This window comes from Corythoichthys intestinalis, chromosome 2, assembly GCF_030265065.1.
Source record: "Corythoichthys intestinalis isolate RoL2023-P3 chromosome 2, ASM3026506v1, whole genome shotgun sequence".
Lineage (NCBI taxonomy): Eukaryota > Metazoa > Chordata > Actinopteri > Syngnathiformes > Syngnathidae > Corythoichthys > Corythoichthys intestinalis.
This window is the reverse complement of record NC_080396.1, coordinates 11,819,387-11,845,373: the sequence shown is the minus strand read 5'-3', so window position 1 is coordinate 11,845,373 and position 25,987 is coordinate 11,819,387. Positions and strand designations below refer to the sequence as shown.

At 37.7% G+C, this 25,987-nt stretch overlaps 1 protein-coding gene across 2 annotated transcripts in view; it reads left to right on the top strand.

Moving 5' to 3' along the window:
- LOC130907841 (plexin-A1-like) overlaps nt 1-25,987 on the top strand; it is a 599,840-nt gene that overhangs the window by 509,671 nt on the left and 64,182 nt on the right. Inside the window, exons 20-21 of one of the 2 annotated variants that reach the window (XM_057823323.1) lie at nt 16,057-16,291; nt 22,116-22,264. In XM_057823323.1, the coding sequence (XP_057679306.1) occupies nt 16,057-16,291; nt 22,116-22,264 (384 nt within the window). The remainder of the gene's footprint in view (nt 1-16,056; nt 16,292-22,115; nt 22,265-25,987) is intronic. The other variant, XM_057823332.1, reaches the window with a different exon arrangement.

The following is a 25,987-nucleotide window of genomic DNA, read 5'->3' as shown; positions in this document are numbered from 1 at the left end:
ACCCCAAACACACATCAAAAGTGGTAATGGAATGGCTAAATCAGGCTAGAATTAAGGTTTTCGAATGGCCTTCCCAAAGTCCTGACTTAAACCCCATTGAGAACTTGTGGACAAGGCTGAAGAAATAAGTCCATGTCAGAAAGCCATCAAATTTAACTGAACTGCACCAATTCTGTCAAGAGGAGTGGTCAAATATTCAACCGGAAGCTTGCCAGAAGCTTGTGGATGGCTACCAAAAGCACCTAATTAAAGTGAAAATGGCCAAGGGACATGTTACCAAATATTAGTGCTGCTGTATGTATATTTTTGACCCAGCAGATTTGATCACTTTTTTCTGTTCACCCATAATAAAGTCATGAAAGAACCAAACTTCATGAATGTTTTTGTGACAAAGAAGTATCTGTTCCAATCACTCTATCTGAGAAAAATCCGAGTTGTAGAAATAACTGGAAACTCAAGAGAGCCATGACATTATGTTCTTCCCAAGTGTATGTAAACTTTTGACCACAACTGTACATGTCTGTTCAAAACGACAGGTATCTTAACAATAAAACACTCAGCACAAAACGATTGGTGCTCAAACGTCCATCTAGTCTGATCAATATGTAAATTTAGTATATTAAATTAGCCTAAATTGTTTCAAAAAAGTCCGCTAGCTTAAATGCTACGAAAGCTAACGTATTTACAATTCCCATAGCAAATCGCTCACACTTAACTCCCCAAACCGTAGCTCTAAACTTAATTACAAATGCATACACAAACATATATTAGCTGAAGCCACTTACAACCTTATGTGGGCCAAACCAGAGCGCAGCTATCCTTTATCCAAGTGACACATCTGAGTGCTCCTGTGTGGAAGCATTATTGAATGACAGTCCAGCCGGACCAAACGCTGCCACCAGAGGGCAGTATATCCTTCACCATTAAACAAAATAAAATACATTTGGTTATTTTGAAATTTTAAAGGGTTCATTTTGATCTAGGCAGAAATTCGGGTTACGTCGTAGGAACGAAACTCGTTTATCGACTGGGGACTGGGGATGTAGTTGAAATTTAGTGTCACAAAGTGTCCATTCATCTCACATTTTATAAATAATTCCATTCCATTCCGGTCAACTTCTGATCTGCTGTTCCATAGACTTCTTAATGGTATTGATTGGACATGGGGCACGTGGCCGATTAATAGACTGACCGAGTGGAAAAACAGACAAAGAGCTTTTTACGTTGAAATTTTTTGTGAATAAATCCTTAAATCCCTGAATGTTTTATAAATATGGACGTAAAACAGTCTAGATTATTGGTTAAAAGCAAAAAAAAAAAAAAAAAAAAAAACAACGGACAGTTATGTAAATATGTCAAATGTGCTGCAATCTTTAAGTTTTGTGGCGCCACCTTGTCACTACAGAGCTTTTTACGATGAACTTCTTGTGAATAAATGCTTAAATCCCTGAATTCTTTATAGATATGGACATAAAACGTCTCGATTCTTGGTTAAAAGCAAAAAAAAAAAAAAGGTAGTTAGCATTTATTTCACGTAAATATGTCGAATGTGCTGCTAGTCTTGAAGTCATTAAGGGGGAACCCTTTAAGACCTGCAACATGAAGCAATTATCAGAGAATCCCAAAATTTGAAAAACAAGGTCTTAATGAAACCTTTTTTTCAAATTTGTAAAAAGAAAAGTCAAAATGAATACGTGTAATAAGCGCTCTAATATCTATAACCCTTGCTAAATCCTGTTTTTTTTTCCTCATGGAACCTGCAGATGCATGTGTTGACTTGCATCCATCCTTTTTTTTTTTTCTTTCAAAAAGAAATGTCTAAATTCTGAATTAGTCTCAAAATCATGAAATTTTAGGTGTATCAAATGTGATACATTTGGCAATAAAGGGTTAAATCACTGAATTCTTTATAGATATGGACGTAAAACAGTCTCGATTCTTGGTTAAAAGCAAAAAAAATACGGGCAGTTAGTGGTTACTTTACGTAAATATTGCTAACTATGACGCCAATGCTGTAGCGGATAATTTCTCCCAATTATTTTTTTCACGTTTCAAAATGCATGCATGGCACAAAAAAATATAATTACTTTAAATCCTCGAACAAATCACTCCTGAGACAATCCTTCCTGTTTGTAGGCGGTATAGCTTTCGTACTTTTTCAACCTAAATCCAGCGTTAGATCGCTGCGTGCGTGTGTTTGGAAATAGCTCCTTTAATGTGGGCTGGCCCCCTACTTGAAGGCAAGGCGCAGTGTATGATGGATGTGACTCGTCAACATCATTATGAAGTATCTGGCTGTTCAGGTTAAACATAAATAAATAAAAATTCTCACGATTATACATGTACATTGCAACGTTATATCATATTTTAAAATTCGTACAATTTGATCAAATTTACAATGATTAACATCATTGGTAGGGTATATTGCACACACCAATTTTTACAAATCTTTCTCGGAAGTGTGAAAATTAATGAACTATTTTGGTGAAAAAACTAATATAACACCTAACATTTGAATGAAAAATCTATATTTATTTGCATACATTATACTTCTGTAGCTCTGATTTTGTTCTGTCAGCATCACTTAAAGTTGGTCCTCCTTATAAAGTTTGTTCATTGGGGGGAAAAAGTTTGAAAAATAACTCAGAAATGCACAAAAACATTCTCACCAGGCAAAGAGGCTGCCAGAAGCCTTGATCTAAAGAGAAATATGCATCATAGGGAGACATAATACAGAATATGTTTTTAAATAAAGAAATGCTTTTTAGTGGGCTTATTAAACTAGCATGACATGATGGTAAAATCACTGCAATTACACTTTCAAGTCTGAAGGCTTTCAGGACAAAAGTTCTGTCAAAAATCAATGCAACTATGTTTTCCCAAGCATCTACGGTGTGAATCACGTCAATGTCACTTTAATAACTTAAGTATCAGAAATCCAATACAAGCAAGCTTAGTAAGTGCAGCCGACAACAAGTGTTGTGCAGTACTTGTTTCGAACTGTCACCAGACTGAAGACGTGCATCACTGATTCGCTCTGACTGAAGCAGACTTTTAAAATCACCACATCTTGCACTGGAGAAGGTCAAACCTCAGGCAGACGACACAGCTCCCGCTCTGAATATATTTGGATGTATGTCTGAATATTTGTGCCAGTGCACCCACTCACAATCCTCCAAATGCCTCTTTTTAAACTTATCGGCTAGTCCTTTCACAATGGCCTCGCTATATCTTTTTGACATTTGTTCCCTGCTAGCGACAGCCAATATGCCTCCAAATCCAATGATGGCACATCCATTTAATTCAGCATGATAGCTCTCAACAGCATCAACCAGCCAGCTCCAAGGTACAACACTGAACAACTTATTTTAAAACCCAACATGCAACCATTTCCTGATTAATATAAAAGTATGCAATGTGTTGTACATTTTTTTAAGTACCGTATTTTTCGGACTATGAGTCGCACTTTTTTTTCATAGTTTGGCTGCGGGTGCGACTTATACTCAGGAGTGACTTATGTGTGAAATTATTAACACATTATCATATCATTTCACATGTTATTTTGTGTTTTTGGAGTAACACTGATGGTTTGGTAAACTTGTTAGCATGTTCTTTATGCTATAGGTGTCTGAATAACTCTTAATAGCTAACATACCGGCCACGTTCGCGTTCTGCCTTTGGGAATGCGTGTTCAATTGTATCTTTTATATAGAAATGCATGCTTTTAGTTTGTGGCGCTTTCACGCCCAAGCGGGGGCGCACTCGCACTTGTTTACACAAAGAAGAGCGCTCACTGACAGCTACGCATCTCTGAGCGAGTGTGCGAGTTAGCGAGAGAGAGAAAAACACAGCTGCGAACATACGTTCATTGTTTATGCTTATAAAATATCTCTACAGAGGCAACGCCTGTGTGTATCATCTTTTCTGTTGTTGTGTGTTTTCCACCCACGATCGGACACTTAGAGCCAGTTGTGTGGTTGTTTGAACGATGTGCTAATGCTAGCGAAGACACACAGACTTAATAAATTGGTCAGCAGTACTGCTACCAGCACATGAAGTAGCTTACACACAAAATGCTGCTCCTCTTTTACCCACTAAAAGGCAGCAGCACTCTAAGCAACAGTACCCCATGTGACCCGCTACTCCCAATTTTCTAAAATGGCGACAATCAACAAAAAAAAAAAAGAAAGTTGACTGCGTCGGCCGACGCTTTAAGGATAGGTAGAAATTGGACGATTACTTCACTAAAATACGCAACAACTGTGTCTGCCTCATTTGCAAAGAGACAGTCGCTGCTTTTAAAGAGTTCAATGTGAGGCGATATTACCAAACAAGACACGTTGACATGTAAGACAAGATTACAGGGAAGGTACGTAGCGAGAAATTGAAGCTAGAGTTGTCCCGACTAGTCGACATAGTCGACGTAGTCGATGACGTAAATCCGTCGACGAGCACAACATCCCGTCGACGGTTAATGAAGGGTTAAAAAAATATATGCGTGGAAAGTTAGAATGTCGGATGCTGTTTGCAAGCGGGGAAAGCGGCACAAAGCCAAAAAAAGCGCACCAGAGTGCCCAAAACATTGACTTATTTCAAAGAAACAAAGGAGAGTACACTCTTCTGTCCTGTCTTTTCAATGCAAAGCTTGGCTGCACGTCGGCCGTGAATAAACACCTCAAGCGCCTTCACGCAGTTTGTACATTTTTTTTTTCATTTTTTTGTACACCAGAGGGTGCTGTCGCCTTACTAAATAATAACGTTTCATTGACAATGGGCCTATAAGTGCTATTAGTATTGTTCTTAATGCTAATTGAAAGGTATATTTTATGGTATAAAAAATTATATAAGGTTAAAAGGTCATAAATATATACAGTATATACAGTGATTGCACTCAAGGGAAAGATAGTCAATGATAAGGTAATAAATTAAGGTAAAGGCAATTCATATAGGCAATTCATTGATATATAAATAAGGTTTAAAAGGAAAAAGGTGAAAAGTTTTTGTTAATTTCTAATTGTGTCGCTTTATTCTTGTGCACCGTAGCTCTTACAGTGTGTTTACATCAAGGATGGAATAAAAGTTGTAAACCATCAGTTTAAGAGACCATCTTTTCAATCGGGACGCTACACTAGTTAATTCTATCAGCATTTGAACTCATTGTTTATTTGTGATTTATTATTGTTATTTACTTGTTTATTTGTACTTGAATAATTTGAGTGTTCCAATATGTTTTTGTGAATTGATAAGCGTCAACAAAAATTTCATTGCTAAATTAGTTAAAACAATTTTTTTTTTTCATTATTAGATTAGTCGACTAATCGTAAAAATAATCGGCTGACTAATCGGGAGAAAATTAGTCATTTGGGACAGCCCTAATTGAAGCTAGTTTAATTTTACAGCAGCAGCTTTCACAAAAGCCTGACAGTCGAAAGAGAACGCCACAAAGGCTAGTTGCAAAATTGTTGAAATTATTAATTTAAGGCCGAAAATAAGTGTTTTTTTTTTTTTTTTTAGTGTTTTTTTATGGCATTGAAATAACACTGAAAAAGAGGGGGTTGTCTTATATTCGGGCCAATACGGTAATAAAGCAAATGTGACACAAAGAATGGCTAAAATATGGTTAAATATATTGTTCTACGTAAAGGACGTCAGCCAAGGTTGGCCCCTCACATTTTTACCACACCAAATCTGGCCCCCTTTGCAAAAAGTTTGGACACCCCTGGATTAAAGCATTTATTCACATGAAATTTCACTGTTTATATATGGCGGCCGCCACATTGACTGACAGACTAGCATAGTTCTTCGACATATTAACGTAAAATAAATGCTAACTGTACATTTTTTTTTGCTTTTAATCAAGAATCGAGACTGTTTTACGTCCATATATATATATATATATATATATATATATATAAAGAATTCAGGGGTTTAAGCATTTATTCACAAGAATTTTCACAAGAAAAGCTCTGTTTACATATGGCGGCCGCCACATTGACTGACAGACAAGCATCGTACTTCGACATGGAAACATGAAAAAAGCTCTTTGTCTGTGATTCCACTCGGTCAGCTTTGCCAACAATGCAGGCCCCCTATTAATCGGCCCCGTGTCCCGTCAATATCATTATGAAGTCTATGCATAGACACTAATCTAGTGGAAGATTTAGGATGTAACTTTTTCAATAGTTACACCTTTTTAAATTGATATATCTATTCATGGCGTTAGCGTATCGATAATCTTTTCGGATACAAAGTATTGCGACATATCATCATTTCGATATATTGACACACACCTATTAACATATACAGTTCACATTTATTTATGTTTTGCTTATGATATATTAGGGAGGGACGCAGCTGTTGCATAAAGATTTTCTCCATGCCGTATGACCTACATACAGGGGACCCCAATGGGTGTCCAGACATACACAGCTTGTGTGGGTGTAGAGTAAAGTGCGGGCCCTGCAGTGTGCGTGTGTGTGTGTGTCAGCCTTTGCGTGTCCCCTCTGACGCTCAGCTGCGCGTTGGCAGCTGCTCGCCTCCCTCGAGTTTTTCGAAGAAACTCGTTTGTTGTTTTGGCCTACAGCTTTTTAGATTCCTCCATCAGTCCTTCAGTCTGTCACATGAGTAAAAATAGAGGCTCACTTTTAAAATGTGTCACTAAGTTTTTGGAGATGCCTGTGCTCACAAGCCTCGTATCATCTGAAGATATTGTTGTCAACCAGTTAGTAGATCATAATAAAACACTCTACTTTTGATGAGAGACAATACATCTGGTAGTGCCGGCGTTTTACGCCTTTGTTATGCAAAAGATGCTCACTTCACTTACTACAAGTTCTGCTCTTGTACAGTATCCCTCTTTCCACATTCCTTTCATCTTAACACCTATTGTTGATGCCGCTCCTTGATTTGGCATAATGTTGCAAAAAGACGAAAAAACATTACCGTATTTTTCGGACAATATTTCGCACTTAAGTATAAGTTGCACTAGCCAAAATATGCGCAACAAAGAACAAAAAAATATATATACTGTACACTCAGCAGGAAAAGAATACATTATCTGCAATTGATTAAAGTCACCTGGACGCCACGAACTGTATGTGAAATGCTTTCCAAGAGTTTAAGAAGACACCGAGTCGCTGCGCTAAATGCTAATGCTAACGTGAACTCAATGCTACCTCTACAAGTAAGTTTAGTGTGTGATGATCACTTAGCAGAGACCTTTAAAGACCAAATGTGAAGTAAGGTTTGCCAAGCATGTTTTTGAACAATATCAATGGCTAAACAATTAGAAGCATATTTTCGTTATTTTTTTTTTTTTAACGCAACCCTTCCAGATTCTTTGTTTAACCCACAAGTGTCAAACCGATTCCAGAAGGGCCAAGTGGGTGCTGGATTTTGTTCTAACCGATAACGGGCAGAGAGTTTAACCAATGAACTTCCTGCTGAAACAAGCAGCACCTGACAAAGTTTAACTGATTACACATGTAAAAGATCTAATTGGTGAAAAGGTGTCCTCTTCATTGGTTGGAAAGCAAACCTGCACCCACTTGGCCCTTTATGGAATCGGTTTGACACCTGTGGTTTAACCCATAGCAACGCCCTTGACAACAAAAATGCTTTTCTTCGACAATCTTCGGAAATGACGTCACACCGAGAACTGCGAGGGAAGTCCGCCATTGAACAGTATTGTTGCATTGCTTCTCGGTAAGATGTCACGGCAGTGTGTGGCGATTTATTGTTTTCAATTTAAAGAAAAGTTGTATGAGTGGCCAAGGATAGCAGGGCACGTAAATGGACATCTTTCGTTCGCACGAAATGAATGAATTTCACGCCATCATCGAGTAGTGTTCTCTGCTACAAACACTTCGAAGATGCCTGCTTCCTCAACTGGTCTGCTTATGATCAAGGATTTGCAAAAAAGTAAGTGTGAATTTTGGATAGATGACTGATGACTTTGTCAAAGCAGAGTTGCCAACTGTTGTGGAATGAACAGCAGAAGGTAACGACGCTAGCTGAAAGGTAACTCGAGGCAAAACCCCGATCGTGTTGTGGAATAAACAGCAGAAGCAAACTCGTGGCAATCCCCAATAGACATGTGCCGGTTATCGGTTTCACGGTTTACTGTGATGTGAAAACGTCGCGGTTTCAAAACCACTAAAATTTTCCGTCATACCTTAGTACGGTATTCGCTATTTTTCGTGTGCCAAAATGCAGCCGAAGTGGCTTGGTGCGGCAGCGCTCGCGCACCCTTCCCCTGTTTGTTGCCGTGAGTGTCAGTGACGCTATTCTGCTAAACAGCCAGCAAACCCCAAAACAAACCCTCCAAACACAAGGCGTACTTTTCTTCAATTTATTGAGCTCTCAAATCGTGGTGAAATATACAAATGAATACATTTAAAACGTACAGTTGTATTTTTTCACGTGTGATTAGGTTCAACAGGATAGCAGTAGCACCATTAAAAAGTTCGCAAAAACAAAACACACATTTTCCTTTCAAATTCAATATACAAACTAACAAAAACTTACAAAGACGAATGTTAGCCTAGGCTAAGCTGGGAGAGCAGCTTCGTCGAGGTTTTATGTCTCACAGCCGCTGAGTGATAATACAAGCTTGAATGAAGGGGGGAAAGAAAACGGATCGCGTCAAAGATCGCTAATTGAGATAGGAGGTCTCACTCTTCACTTTTTTTTTTTTTTAGATGAAATCTTTGCTCAGCAATATTTACATTTTAACTAATTTATAAAACTAACATACATTTTTAACTAACTTATTAACTTATGAATTCTTTGTTCTTTTTAACACAAAGGCATGGCATCATGTAGACTAGAGTTGACACAGTGGCTGAAAATGGCAAAACTTCACTTGAGCTTCCCCCCCTCAAAAAAAGTCATACAGTATATATTTTTAATTTTATTTAGAAGTGTTTTTACTTTTTTATAGCAATTATTTTGTTCTTACTCTAATATTGAGCAACTTGAGCTGTGGCTGTGGGTATAGTCTAGGTTCTATTCATTTTAATTTCATATAAAATATTTATTTTTTGTTAATTTATTTTCACATTATATTCATGTTCCAATTTGCAAATATGTTTTGAAAAAAAAATCCTGTTCAATGGAAAAACACATTTTTTTTTCCTTTCTTTTTTTTTTTTTAAATCCCATACATCTCAAAATTTTGGAGCTATAATTGCAATACCGTGATACCGTGAAACCGCAGTATTTTTGCTCACGGTTATCGTACCGTCAAAATCTCATATCGGCACATGCCTAATCCCCAATCATAGTTGTATTGTGTTCATTTTGCCTACACTTATAAATTCGTCAAAACTTTTCTTTTATCCCAGGCAATAGTAGGTGGTTTATTTACCTGACATGCTTTGGCAAACACCCCCGCCCCCGTCAGAGGGTCCGAAGGCGGAAGTGTTCGCCGAAACATGCCAGGCAAACAAAAGCTAACGTCGCTAGCCTCCACCGCTCATTCCTCAACACGATTGGGGATTTGTCAAAACTTTTCTTTTATCCCAGGCAATAGTAGTTGGTTTATTTACGTGATATGCTTCAAATTATAAAAAATAATAACAGTTTATATCTTACTAATCTTGCAATCTCGATGGGTCTTGTCTCCATTCCATGTCAGGTAGTCTAGGCACATTGTTTGCATCCTGATTAGCATCTAGCTAATACATGTACGGTCCAACATAAAATTTCATCCTCTTCCTCCAACTCTTCAAAAACTTGGATCTCCTCACTTGTGCTCGATCTGTTGCTTATATCGCTGTTTGAATCATTGTTTGAAGGGCTTTGTCTGGCGGCCGTATGTATGGAGCTGCCATCGCTGTTCCCGGTGTGACGTATCACTTCCGGGTTCGTCCCCTTTCAGGCTCGAACTTCGGAAACGCGATTATTTTGTCAAATATACAACATATCAATTATTTTTTTCATGCTTCATTTGTTGGACAATGTTTAATTACTTTAATTGTGAACCTATTTGGCATGTGAAGAAATTACTTCACATTTGGTCTTTAAAGGTGAAAGCAATATGCATGTCTAGCCAAGATAAGAAAGCAAAACTTATCAAGCAGCACCTGACACAGTCAAGTAAGCCTGTGTGTGGGGAGGGGGGAAGGCGCAGCACCTCACATGAGTGACACGACCAAACACTGCTAAATGTGTGCTAACTACACATACAATAAGAAAATATCACACGTTGTGAATTTATGATGGAAACTATGGCGAATTTTCATCTCATTCTCGTGTCATCAGACGACAACTGGCATCCACCTCGTTTAGTTTTAGTCTCCCAAGACACGTTTTCAGCGCGTCATCGTGACATTGTCATGAAAAAATCGTTCGTGGACGAAATATTTTCGTTATCGTCATCGTTGACGAAAACAATACTCCCGCCAATGTTAAAACACAGCCCTCTAGTGGCTTAGTTTGAAAATACAAGGGCATAGGTTTGCCTAGGGTCGGTAGGGACATAATACTACCAACTTTTCAGGACGCTCAAATTGTCCCCACTGAACTTTAAGCAACCTTATATGCATTATATAATGAGTTCAGTTATACAGGTAATTTAGATTGTCTTCCCATATGTTGTAAGGAAAGAATTGACTCTACCTTTATTCAGTGAATTATTCTCATGATGTTCAAACTTACATTTACCCCTTTTCACTTGCTGAACTTATTTTTCCCCCCTCAACGCATGTTTGATTGGCTGATGACTTGACCCACCCCCGAGACACACACGCATGCTCACACTAACACAGCCCCGATAGGAATACATGTCGACAACATACCGCCTCCTCTACCACCTTCGAAGACGAAGGATAGTGGAAGTTGTTTTTTTCGGCCAACCTCAGCCACTGTAAGTGATTTAAAAAGACGCCAATGTTGTGGAGGTGGTAAACACACCACTAATTTTGCTACTTAAAGTTCGAGCAGTATCAGAGTTAGTATAACTTTAAACTGTGTGAACTTGCTAACCTGCAAAACTCGAGTTAGAGAGAAGTGTCCTTCTGTTTGTGTTTTCTACTGTTAACGTTAATTAAACTGTGAGAAATGTAGTAAACTGGAAACGATGCTAAGAGAGAGATGGGTGCTGCATCACCTCAAATGTTGCTCACACAACACAACATAATCATAATTAACTATGTATATAAAAAGAAAACAATGTTGGTTATTTTTGGATGCCGAGAGCTACCCACACTAGCGTTGCGATCGAATGGTCGATCGTGAGCGACGTAATGAGCACCCCCGATTTAGCATATCAATTAATTAGGTTCATATTTGTGAGAAATATAGCCCTGACGCCCGTTCAACCAATCTTTTTGGTCTTATTAATGTCCCATCCCGAGCAAAAAGTGTACATGCAGGTTATGCTGTTATACAGTGATGCCCAAAAGTATTGGCAACCCTACAATTTTGTCAGATAATGCTCAATTTCTCCAGAAAAACGATTGCAATTTCATTTATTTGCTTGCAATGAAAAAACAAAAGACAATGGGAAAAAAAAAATCATTATCATTTTACACAAAACTCCAACAATGGTCTGGACAAAAGTATTGGCACCCTCTGCTTCATATTTGGTAGCACAACCGTTAGACAAAATAACTACGAATAACTGCGTCCGGTATCCATCAAGAGATTCTTACAATGATCTGCTGGAATTTTAGACCATTCTTCTTTGGCCAACTGCTCCAGTTCTCTGAGATTTGAAGGTTGCCTTCTCCAAACTGCCATTTTCAGATCTCTCCACAGGTGTTCTATGGGATTCAGGTCTGGACTCATTGCTGGCCACTTTAGAAGTCTCCAGTGGGGATTGAATGATTCAGACACAAATTTCCTAATCATATTATGGCCCAAACACAAAAAGGATCGCTTCAATCAAAGAAAACTTTTTCAATTAAAAATTAAGTGTTCAAATGCAAATTTTTCAATCTCAAATATTTTTTCGCATTCAAAAACTTTTCTTTGAAAATTTTCTTTTTTTGATTGAAGTGGTTTTTCTTTTTGAAAATCTATAATTTTTTGAAGCAACTTATTTTTTGATTGAATAATAAAGAGAAAAATATCCTAGCCAAAATGTGGCCCAAACACAAATCGACATTACTTCAGTCAAAAAAGTTGCTTCAATAAAAAAAAAAAAAAAACTTGATTTCAATCAAAAATAATAATAATAATAATAATTAATCAAAGAAAAATAGCTTTCACGTGCTTTTTTTTTTGTTTTGTTGTTTGAGTTTCAAATTTATTTTTGCTTTCATACAATTTTGTTTTGGTTGAAGTGACTTTTTTTATGTTGAAAATATATATTCTGATTGAAGCAACTTTTTTATTCATTTATTTATTTATTTTTTTTTTTTAATTGAAGCAACTTTTTTGATTGAATAATAAAGACACAAATCTACCTCCATATGGCTCCACCCAGGGGATACAATTTTTGACTGGGGTAAACACACTGGCACGACACCGGCGGGCGTACCAAATTCAATGGATGACGATCTTGGCGAAAAGTGTTGCCGAGGCAGCCTGATTTAGAATTCCCCTCAAGAATGATGGTAAACACAAAAAACGCTTATTGTCAACTAATTATTATAAATATTCTTGTAAGTTAATTTTATTGCTGACACTGCGTTTTGGGGTCATGAACATGTTGTGCCCCGCTGCCCCAAAAGTCAAACTCCGCCTATGGTTCCCAGCTAATGCCAGAGTTTTGTTAAATTTTTTTATATGTTAGTTTTTTCAACTTCTACTAACTTCCTCACACGCTTTTGCAACAGTCTCTCCTAGCACTAATTTAATTTGTACGCACACACTCCATATGTACATATTGACGTTACAATTCTCTGCTTGGATTTTTCCCTCGCCTAATTAGACACCAAAGTTCACTTAAAAGAACTTCAAAGTGAATAATCATTATACATTTGAGTCGGGTATCAACCCCCCTAGTGGATCGCTTGATTTGATGGATTCCCGCACTGCGTTTTTTATTTACTGAGATAAACTGTTCTTATGCAAATGTACTTACTGAGCGCAAAAAAATACACACACACAAAAAAAAAAAAACATGTGTTTCACTTGTCTTAATTGCCATAGCTGCTTGGGGAGATATTTAAATGTTGCTAATTACTCTGTTTGATTACTTAAATGTGGCTAAATATGCTTTATGCTGCATGTGTTTTTTACATTGTCTCTCTTGAATCGCTCCATGTCACTCTTTACTGATACAGTTTCTTGCTGACCACATAGTTAAGGGTGTTGACTTTATAATATGTATTTTCACATATTTACAATGGGGCAAATAAGTATTTAGTCAACCACTAATTGTGCAAGTTCTCCCACTTGAAAATATTAGAGAGGCCTGTAATTGTCAACATGGGCAAACTTCAACCATGAGAGACAGAATGTGAAAAAAACCCCCAGAAAATCACATTGTTTGATTTTTGAACAATTTTTTTGCAAATCATGGTGGAAATAAGTATTTGGTCAATACCAAAAGTTCATCTCAATACTTTGTTATGTACACTTTGTTGGCAATAACGGAGGCCAAACGTTTTCTGTAACTCTTCACAAGCTTTTCGCACACTGTTGCTGGTATTTATGCCCATTCTTCCATGCAGATCTCCTCTAGAGCAGTGATGTTTTGGGGCTGTTGTTGGGCAACGCGGACTTTCAACTCCCTCAAAAGATTTTCTTTTGGGTTGAGATCTGGAGACTAGCTAGGCCACTCCAGGACCTTGAAATGCTTCTTACGAAGCAACTACTGGCTGTGTGTTTGGGATCATTGTCATGCTGAAAGCCATGTCTCATCTTCAAAGCCCTTGCTGATGGAAGGAGATTTTCACTCAAAATCTCTCGATACATGGCCCCATTCATTCTTTCCTTTACACAGATCAGTTGTCCTGGTCCTTTTGCAGAAAAACAGCCCCAAAGCATGATGTTTTCACCCCCATGCTCACAGTGAGTATGGTGTTCTTTGGATGCAATTCAGTATTCTCTCTCCTCCAAACACGAGAACCCGTATTTCTACCAAAAAGTTCTAATTTGGTTTCATCTGACCATAACACATTCTCCCAGTCCTCTTGTGGATCATCCAAATGCTCTCTCGCAAACCTTAGACAGGCCTGGGCGTGTACTTTCTTCAGCAGGGGGGACACGTCTGGCAGTGCAGGATTTGAGTCCCTGGCGGCGCATTGTGTTACTGATAGTAGCCTTTGCTACTGTGGTCTACAATTTTGTCTCAGGTGTTGCCACAGTGGAGTTTGGTGTTTGACTGACTGAGATTGTGGACAGGTGTCTTTTATACCACTAATGAGTGTTGGGTCTAAAACTCGTTCTTTAACTTAGTTATTTACCCAAGGCAAGCTGACCAAAGGCAGGGCACGGTGAGAAGAGTCAGAGAGGGTACATTTTTTTCAACCTGCAGGTTGGGAGAGCCAGGAGACACGTTCCGCGACCAATGTCTCTCATCCAAGTCTCTCTCTGAACTCTCCCGCGCTGCTAACTTTTATTGAGGGCTTGTTGATGGGCAGAATACAGTTACAACACTGTTGTCCAACATGGCAGGTTCGGTCGGGCAAATTCCTTATTCTAGTCAGTGATTGAACAGTCACACTTCCTGACTAAAACTTCCTGATTTCATTACCTGAGCAGGCAAGATATCTTTGTTTTGAACCCACATTTACACTCAAAGTACTGCAGCTTGGTAGAAAAGTACTGCGACGTTGTGTGATGAATCAACATATGTGTGTGTATCTATTAATCAGCAGGATGTGAACAATGACCCGTAAGCACATGATGATGGCTAAAACTGTATTCTTCATAATAGCTTGGGAGTTCGCGTATAATAGCTGTGGGAGAGCAAACTAGCATAATACTGTATATTTGGCACCCAAAAACAAGTTTATCTTACAATGAGTTAAAACAGGTGCCATTAATACAGGTAACGAGTGGAGCCTTGTTAGACCTCGTTAGAAGACGTTAGACCTCTTTGACAGCCAGAAATCTTGCTTGTTTGTAGGTGACCAAATACTTATTTTCCACTCTAATTTGGAAATAAATTTTTTAAAAATCAAACAATGTGATTTTCTGGGTTTTTTTCCACATTCTATCTCTCATGGTTGAGGTTTACCCATGTTGACAATTACAGGCCTCTCTAATCTTTTCAAGTAGGAGAGCTTGTACAATTGGTGGTTGACTAAATACTTATTTGCCCCACTGTAGTGGTGATATGTCATATTCTAACCATATCTATAAAATAAATATTGACACATTTCATTAATATTTTCTGCAACACTGATACAATATTCTATTCATAATCAGCTAGCACTTCTGATCTTCAACAGGACAAGTGGTTAGATAAATGGGATAGCCAAATATATTTCCATAAAATATCAAACTACATATTCTGGACCCTTCTCATTGAGTTTTTACATGCTCCATATCTTTATGAGCAGTCATCGTCAACATTGTTCAATTATTTTTAATCCTATGCATTCTCTGGAACAGAGATCGTGAACCAAGCTTAGAAAGTTATCTTGAGAGATCTTCATCTTCTACGGCTCTGAGCATTTACCCTGCAGGCAAAAAAAAAATCAAAACCTCCCTCACAAAAAGTGTTCACTGTAATTGAGGTGATCTAAGGCTCCCCAAGCATGCGCCTGTCATCGATGTGGCTCCATATTGACTAGAGAGGAGATAAAAATTTTATTATTGTTATGGTAGAAATTGGGTCAAATAACTTCTTTCATCAGACCACCAAGTTTCGATCTCCTTAGACCACCATATATTCTTCTCCAACCATCTGCTGCTGTGAGATAAACCAAGCCAAGTGTTTATTTTCGTCTTAATAGAATTGACTCCCAATAGAAACAGAAAATATATTCTGTTATCTTTATCAAGTATATCATCAATATGCTTTTCCCTTATGATCCTTGGAGCAATACCCTGAACATTCTGCTTCAGTAAGGCAGCTTTCAGCCTTTGCTTGCATAACAGTCGCGAGAACTTCTGTGTACATTCCAATCATTGAATATGCTGTTTGTGTATTTTCAGATCCGAGCCGGCGGGTTCGAGTACTCCCCGGGTACTCTTCACATATACTCGGATAGCTTGTTGACACTGCCTGCCATTATCGGAATCGGCGGTGGCGGCGGGATGCTCTTATTGGTCATCATTGCTGTGCTAATAGCTTATAAGAGAAAATCCAGAGATGCTGACCGCACCCTTAAACGTCTTCAACTACAGATGGACAACTTGGAGTCTAGAGTGGCATTGGAATGTAAAGAAGGTATTGTACACAAATGAGCTTTGCTACAAATGATCCTAATGCAAAAAAATCATTACACCATATAGTAGCGGTTGAAAGCAATGCTCTTTGGAACTTGAGGTTGAGTTTGCTGGAAATGGTAGCACATAAACTTTGTTTTTAAGATACCATATACAAGAAAAGCAGCCAATATGTGCTAGTGGCCATTGTGACCACCATTAACAGAAACTTTGTCTTTAACATATCACCATAGACTTCATAACATGACACATTTACTGCGTCACGCCTTCCCGAAGGGGGCCGTCCCACACTCCGCTTCATTTATTGGCAGTCGGCCACATGCAGCAATCTAATGCCGGATTTAGGTTGAAAAAGTATGAAGGCTGTACTGCATAAAAACAGGAGGGATTGTCTCAGGAGTGATTTGATCAAGGATTCAAGGTAATTATTATATTTTTTGTACCATGCGTGCATTTTGAAATTAGCCGCTACACCATTGGCATTATACTTCGCAATATTTACTAGGAGTGGGAACCTCTTGCTACCTTACGATACGATTTGCGATGCAAAGCTCACGATAACGATGATCTGTTGATATGGTGATACAACGTTTATCGATACATTGGTCAGGAAATCATTGTAGGATATTCTAAACAACTAATAAACAGAAAAAACAAGCTTCTGTTGTGAATTGGAATGGGTATCACTAGTAGATGTCCAATCCATTTGAACTGGGAGGGTGCCATCCCTCCCACTTTAAATGGATTGAACGTCTATAGCCGTCATTGGCAGCCAATACCAGGCAATGAGGTAATTTTGGGCCATTTAAGGTCATTTACCTGTTGATTTTCAGTTACTTCCTGTTGATTTTGGGGTATTTTATGGGTCAGTTCTTGTTTGTTTTGAGTTCCAGAACAGGAAGTGAACTCAAACTCAACAGGAACTGACCTGTAAATGCCCTAAAATGAACCACAAGTTGCCTGTAAATGCCCTGAAAATCGGACAGAATGACTGTAAATTCTCTGGTTTCCAATGAACGAACGTTCCCAGTCTAAATGGATTGGGCGTTGTGCACCGTCAATGCAGCCTTACAGTTAACTGAGACACTATTATGTTGGAAGATTTTGGTACCAACTTGGTGGTTCCTTTTTATTTATTTATTTTTTAGACATTCACACCTTTTTAAAACGATATCTCGATTCTTGGCAGGAGCATATCGATAGCCTTTTGGGATACAAAGTATTTCTACATAACACCATTTCGATGTTTTGTCACACCCCTAATATTTACGTAAAATAACTGCTAACTGCCCGTTTTTTTGCTTTTAACCAAGAATCCAGACTGTTTTACGTCCATATCTAAAAATCAGGGATTTAAGCATTTATTCACAAGAATTTTCAATGCAAAAAGCTCTTTGTTGTACTGTGGGAGTCAGGGGGGCACCACAGTGACTTAAAGACTAGGAGCACATTCGACATATTTACGTAAAATAAATGCTAACTGCCCTTTTTTTTTTTTTTTTTTTTTGCTATTAAGCAAGAATCGAGACTGTTGTACATCCATATCTAAAAAGAATTCAGGGATTTAGGCATTTATTCACAAGAATTTTCAATGCAAAAAGCTGTTTGTTGTACTAAGGGAGTAAGGGAGCCGCCATAGTGTCTTAAAGACTAGCAGCACATTCGATATATTTACGTAAAATAAATGCTAACTGCCCATTTTTTTTTTTTTTTTTTTTTTTTGCTTTTAACCAAGAATCGAGACTGTTTTATGTCCATATCTAAAAAGAATTCAGGGATTTAAGCATTTATTTACAAGAATTTTCAATGCAAAAAGCTGTTTGTTTTACTAAGGGAGTAAGGGAGCCACCATAGTGTCTTAAAGACTAGCAGCACATTTGACATATTTACGTAAAATAAATGCTAACTGCCCATTTTTTTTGTTTGCTTTTAATCAAGAATCGAGACTGTTTTACGTACATATCTATAAAGAATTCAGGGATTTAAGCATATATTTACAAGAATTTTGAACGGAAAAAGCTCTTTGTTTACATATGGCGGCCGCTAATTTGCTTACTGACTAGCATCATAGTTCGCAATATTTACGTAAAATAAATGCTAACTGCACGTTTTTTTGCTTTTATCCAAGAATCGAGACTGTTTTACGTCCATATCTATAGAGAATTCAGGGATTTCAGCATTTATTCACAAGAATTTTCAATGGAAAAAGCTCTTTGTTTATAAATGGTGGTCGCTAATTTGCTTACAGACAAGCATCAGAGTTCGCGATATTTATGCAAAATAAATGCTAAATATACGTTTTTTTTTTTTGCTTTCAACCAAGAATCGAGCCTGTTTTATGTCCACATCTATAAAGAGTTCAGAGATTTAGGCATTTATTCACAAGAATTTTCAACGGAAAAAGCTCTTTGTTTACATATGTCGGCCGCTAATTTGCTGACTGACTTGCATCATAGTTCGCAATATTTACGTAAAATAAATGCTAACTGCACGTTTTTTTTTTTTTTCTTTTAACCAAGAGAGTGTTTTATGTCCGTCTCTATAGAGAATTCAGGGACCTAAACATTTATTCACAAGATTTTTCAAAGAAAAAAGGTCTTTGTCTCTCTTTGATTTGATTCTGTCAGCTTTGACGGACACACCAACAATGCGGTCTATGCATATCACTACTTTCAGCAAATATCGATGACATGAAAGATCGAAGAACAGCTACAATCAAAACGGTGGACCGTGACATGTATAGCCGCATTTGCGAAGAGTTCTCATATCAACTTGATATTGTCCTGCGGTGGTAGCCACATTTGAGCACTTGTAAACCATGAAATAAAACTTTATGATGTTCAGCCTTTAATAGTAATAATATACTTTTAATGTACGATTCATATTCTGCTTTTCAGGCCACTCAAAGACACTTTACATTGCATTATTCTTTCACTCCACTCTATGGAGATGGTGGTAAGCTACTATAGTAGCCAAAGCTGCCGTTGGGCAGTCTGACAGACGCAAAGCAGCCAATTTGTGCTATCAGCTCTTCTGACCACTATCAACCACTCATTACGCACTATTTTTACACTTAAAAACTGTAAAAGCGCTAAAATGACATCTGTTTTCTTATTTATCACATTGGTGTATAAGGACATTTACCACTGTTAATCAGACTACGTAAGAAGAGCCTTAGGCTAGGTTCATACTGCAGGTCTTAATGCACAATTCCGATTTTTTGTCATATCTGTTATTATGGTGTGCCCTTCCAGACAGTGTTTGTCCATTGTGCCTGTTTAAGTTTTACGTATGCGCGCTGAGCAAACTGACCTGCATGCGCAGCAGCATCAAAATAAATGACTACACATGCTGGCTGCATAACCGGATTTTAAGGTGGGGCCAGCCCCCCCCCCCCCCCCCCCCCGGTGGCCGAAAAGTGTCATTGCACGTAATTGACTGTCCTTTATACGTATAAATATATATATATAAAGTAGTTAAGCAATAAAACTGCAACAAAAATGAATGAAATGAACAAAAAAATATGTTTTTACAATTGTTTTTCGAGCAGATCATGTGACTAGCAACTTAGATGGTCATTTGCTTTACATATCATTTTCAAAAATAAATTAGGGGAGGGCAATTTTATTTTTCAAATGATTTTTTTTCTTAGATTGAAAATATTTTTTTTTTGTTGATTGAAGCAACTTTTTTTGATTTAGACACAAATCTCCTACCCATAATATGGCCCAAACACAAAAAGGATTGCTTCAATCAGAGAAAACTTTTTCGATGCAAATGCATATTTTTCAATCTCAAATATTTTTTCGCATTTTTCGCAGTTTTTTTTTTTTTTTTTGGATTGATTTTTCTTTTTGAAAATATATTTGTTTTTGAAAGAACTTATTTTTTGATTAAATGATAAAGACAACAATGTCCTAGCCAAAATGTGGCCCAAACACAAATCAAAATCACTTCAATCAAAAATGTTTCTTCAATCAAAACAAAAAACAAAAAAACAAAAAATCAAATGTATTTTTGCATTCAAACACATTTTTTTGGTTGAAAATATATATTTTGGTTGAAGCAACTTTGTTTTAATTGAATAATAAAGACACAAATCTACCTCCTTATGGCTCTGCCCAGGATATACAATTTTTAACTGGGGTGACTACATTGGCACAACACCGGCGGGAATACCATATTCAATGGATGATGATCTCGGTGAAAAGTATCGCCTAAGTAGCCTGATTTAGAATTCCCCTCAAGAATGATGGGAAACAAAAAACGCTCATTGTCAACTTATTGTTACAAATATTTTTGTAAGTTAATTTTATTGCTGACGCTGCTATTCGGGGTCATCAACATGTTGTGCCCCCCCTGCCCCAAAAGTCAAACTCTGCCTATGGCTGGCTGTACGTCATTCAAGGGTGAACATCTTTTGATTTCCAAAAAGAGGACACAAATTACAGACAATAATAATCCCTGTTTAGTCTTATATTAAAAGTTTATATGGATTAATTGAACGCATGCACGCACTGTGCGTCCGTGACGCACACACATAAGCCTTAGGTGTTTGTGTCAGTTTTAGAGAAAGAAAACTGAGCATTATCAGGCTTATCCTTTTCTTCATTTTATCTTATTTTTTTTATGACTATGGTCAAGCCCGCCTCCTGCGTAAAAGCCGAGTTCAAGCTAGGTGCTAACGCTAATGCACAGCTATCGCTGCCGTCCTGCCTGGTGCTCTCACTCTTTGCTGAGGTAATTGCTGCATGAATTCCGATTCGAGGGACTTGACAGTTCAGACAGCCGCCACATTCTGGAAAAATATGGCCCAGATCGGATTTAAACAACATATGAGAGTTAGCCAGATCGGATTTGAAATGGTCCACTTCTATGTGACTTATTCCGTTCAGACTGTCAACTTAATGCCTCACTGGAGTCAACAGGAACAACATGGAGAAATCGGATTCGTGGATTAAGACCTGTGGTCTGAATCTAGCCTAAATGGCAAATGTGTCGCATTGCAAATGTGCCTCACAACATTGATTGTGATTCATCCTACAAGTTTGAAATATAGTTAACTACTGCTGAAATGTAAAATAAATGTTATACTTAACATTATATAAGGTTATACTTAACCGTACATGGAGTAAGTGATTACAAGTACCGCTAACATTGTGCTTGGTCTCTGTAATTTTACTGCATCAAACCTGGGTCCGCTTCGGTCAACAGTCTTCGTCTCGTCTCACGTTCTTCTTCTCTTGTTCATGATACATATAATATTGAAGGTTTATTCTTCAGGAAAAGGTGTGTAACAAAATCAAAAAAGCATTTTAAGCAATGTCAGAAACATATTCTGTGCATTTATTCCCATATCCTAAAGAGCCTATGCTGCCTTCTGCTCTCCCAGCTGTCCTTTAGAAATGTAAAAGAGTGTGTGGGCGGAGAAGCAAATAAAAGAGGTGAACTCAAGATAGAGCGTGTGGGGGAGACATGGGTCATTTAGTTCAATCCTCCGCCAACCATTATTAGAGGCAGACAATCCAACATTGAACATGTAAAGTAGCATCTGAGTAGACATGAATACGGCAAATAGTTACACATTAGAAAAATGAAAGGCAGACGCAAGTTACATATTAAAGCACTTTAAAGTAAAGCATATATATGTCTTTTTAAAATTACACTAACATAAAAATTACGTAAGCCTTTGAGACGATTGTATGAAAACACGGTATTTGTAAAGTTACATCATTTAGTAGATTTAAAATGTTTGAAAATTAAAATAACCTGCTTTGGAAATTTGACTGTCAATATTTTGTTTTTTGTTTTTGTTTTCCCTGAAGCTTTTGCTGAACTTCAGACAGACATCCATGAGCTAACACAAGAATTAGATGGCGCCGGAATTCCCTTCTTGGACTATCGGACGTATGCCATGAGGGTGTTGTTCCCGGGCATTGAGGACCATCCTGTACTCAAGGAGATGGAGGTACGGGTCAGTACACCATCATCTCATCTTCAAACTAACACATACTAACATGAATTGGAAGCAAAATCTGGGCTGCTGCACCTATTGACTGACGGTAGTTTTGTTAATGTCATAGTTTTACTGTATACGCTCATTACGTGCACATATGAGTACACATTCCTACTCATGAAAATGATGTGGATTGTATCTATCATCCAATGATATTACAGTTTTTTCAAGAGATGGTCAAATCTGAGGTTTGACGCAAGATGTAAAGGCCCACTTCGTTCATGTCAATCACATATCCTCCATTTCATCTTCTTGTATTCATCTTCCCCTGTGAATAGAAATGTGTATGGTCAACATTAGGATCTTTTTGGAACTGATACACACCATAGACAGATGTCCAGCATCTGTCAGAAACAAAACCTTCACAGACCTGTTGAAAACAGAGTGGGCATCTATAGTGGGTGTAATGGCATTATAAATTGCACTGTACATAGACTTCACCATCAGTTGACAAGACAGCTCCCACTAACATTGCGCCACGCCTTCCCGTTGGGGGCCGACCCAGGCAGAGCATTTGGTTTTCACTGTGATAAACTCAAAAAAAAAAAGAAAGAATAGGAAAAAGGACGTTATACTGCATACAAACAGCAGGAGTGTCTCAATCCTGATTTGGTCGAGGATTCAAGATAATTATTATATAAAATACAGCGGTATAAAAAAGTATCTGAACCTTTTGGAATTTCTCACTTTTTTTGCATAAAATAATGGTCAGATGTGATCTGATCTTTGTCAAAATCACACAGATGAAAAAAACAGTTTCTGCTTTAACTAAAACCACTCAAACAGTTATAGGTTTTCATATTTTAATAAGGATAGTATGCAAACAATGACAGAAGGTGGAAAAATAAGTAAGTGAACCATCACATTTAATATTCCGTGCCACCACCCCCTTTGGCAGCAATAACTTCAACCAGACGCTTCCTGTAGCTGCAGATTAGTCTGGCATATCGATCAGGACTAATCTTGGCCCGTTCTTCTCTACAAAACTGCTGTAGTTCAGTCAGATTCCTGGGATGGATATCTGGCCTGAATTGTTTTCTTTAGCTCATGCCACAGCATCTCTATGGGGTTCAAGTCTGGACTTTGACTTGGCCACTCCAGAACGTGTATTTTGTTCTTCTGAAACCATTCTAAAGTTGATTTACTTCTGTATTTTGGATCATTCTCTGTTACAGCATCCATCCTCGTTTTAGCTTCAACTGCCTGACAGACGGCCTCAGGTTTTCCTGCAAAACATCCTGATAAACATTTGAATTCAATCTTAAATTAATGATTGCAAGTTGTCCAGGCCCTGAGGTAGCAAAACAGCCCCAAATCATTATGCTCCCTCCACCATACTTCACGGGTGGGATGAGGTGTTGATGTTGGAGAGCTGTTCCATTTTTCCTCCACACATGATGTTGTGTGTTACTCCGAAACAATTGAGCTTTGGTTTCATCAGCCTACAAAATATTTTGCCAAAACTTCAGTGCAGTGTCCAAGTGCCTTTTTGCGAACATTAAACGAGGAGCAGCTTCTTCCTTGGAGTCCTCCCATGAACACCATTCTTGGCCATAGTTTTACATATAGCTGATGTGTGCACAGAGATATTGGACTGTGCCAGTGACTTCTGTAAGTCTTTAGCAGACACGCTAGGGTTCTTTTTTTTACCTCTCTGACTATTCTGCGCTGAACTCTTGGCGTCATCTTTGGTGGACGGCCACTCCTTGGGAAAGAAGCAACAGTGCCAAACTCTCTCCATTTGTGGACAACTTCTCTGACTGTCGATTGATGAACATTCAGACTTTTAGAGATGGTTTTATATCCTTTCTTAGCTTCATACAAATCAACAATCCTTGATTGCAGGTTTTCAGACAGCTCTTTTTACTGAGCCATGAAGCACATCAGACAATGCTTCTCATCAAGACAATTTTACCAGGTGTGTGTTTTATAGTGGGCAGGGCAGCTTTAAACCACTCATAAGCTATTGGGCACACACCTGACTTAAAATGTTTGGTAAACATTAGTTTTAATTGCTCTTTAAGTCTTCTTAGGCAGAGGGTTCACCGCCTCACCGTTTGCAAAGTTTACCCAAATAACGACCAGTACATGTGAGGATACCAATTACATGTGAATGTGAGCAAAGTGGTTAAGGTGACGGCTGCAAGATACGAAGGCTGAAAATTACTAAATTGATAAGAAATATGTCAAAACATTTCACACAAGCAGAGTCTGGAATGGTCTGAACAACTGTCAGCACCTTTGTACACAGCTCGCAGGTTCTGAATACCTCGATCCAAACATGAAAGTTAGATTTATAGCTATTTATTCAGGGCACAAAGGAATGCCATATACACTATTATTATACAATAAACGGACTTCATTTTTTTTTTTTTTTTTTTTTAATTTCCTAGTGGCTTTCATCCATAATCCAGTGGGCTGTGGGAAGTTAATTCAATTGCTTTATTACTCTGTTACAAACCTGTCATTAAAGACATACCAGTTGTGCTACCTATAGTATAGTATAGTATAGTATAGTATAGTATAGTATAGTATAGTATAGTATAGTATAGTATAGTATAGTATTTAGGGTTGTTCCGATCTATTTTTTTGCTCCCGATCGTTTTTCCCGATCCGATTGCTCCCGATTCAATTCCAATCATTCCCGATAATTTTTCCCGGATCATATACATTTTGGCAATGCATTAAGAAAAAAATGAATAAAACTCGGACGAATATATACATTCAACATACAGTACATAAGTACTGTATTTGTTTATTATGACAATAAATCCTCAAGATGGCATTTACATTATTAACATTCTTTCTGTGAGAGGGATCCACAGATAGAAAGACTTGTAATTCTTAAAGGATAAATATGACTTTGCATATTGTGACTAAATATTGCCATCTAGGGTATTTGTTGAGCTTTCAGTAAATGATACTGTAGCCATTTAACTGTTCTGCCCAAATGCATGATGGGAAGTGCAACCATGACTGTGCGTACCGGCACCAATTGATATATCTTCTCTGCGTTGGGCAGTAATATAGGGTGTTAAAGAAAAGATCAACCACTACCGTTCTTCCCCACATTGCTTCCTACGATATTTCTAATCGTTGAGAGAGGGATTTTAAGGCTTTAGCCAATTAAAAAGAGGTTCCAGAGACTGCCAAAATTCTCTCCACTCATTTTATGCTGCCTGTTAGCTCTATATATAGGTAAAACGGCGCCATTATAGATTAAACGCGACAATGCGTGAGTGGGTCTTGCAGCGCATGCGTTAATTGCATTAAATATTTTAACGTGATTTTTTTAAAAACAAATTAATTACCGCCGTTTACGTGATAAATTCGATAGCCCTACTTTAAGACAAAACTAAAGACTCTGGATGAATGTCAGACATTTTGTCTGTAACGTTAAATACAATTAGAAAACGATGTAATTAAAAAATATGTATATATTAAAAAGAGGCATGTCCGATATTTTTTTGCCGATTCCGATACTTTGAAAATGACGTGATCGGACCCGATCGATTGCGATGACATCCTTATATAGTATTAATTATAGTATCCTTATATAGTAAACTATTTGCTAGTTTTATTTATCTATTTAACATTTATATTTCTTTTTTTATGTTGCTAAAACACGCATCACATCACATCCAATACTTATAATACTTAGCTTCAAGGGCCAGAAATCTC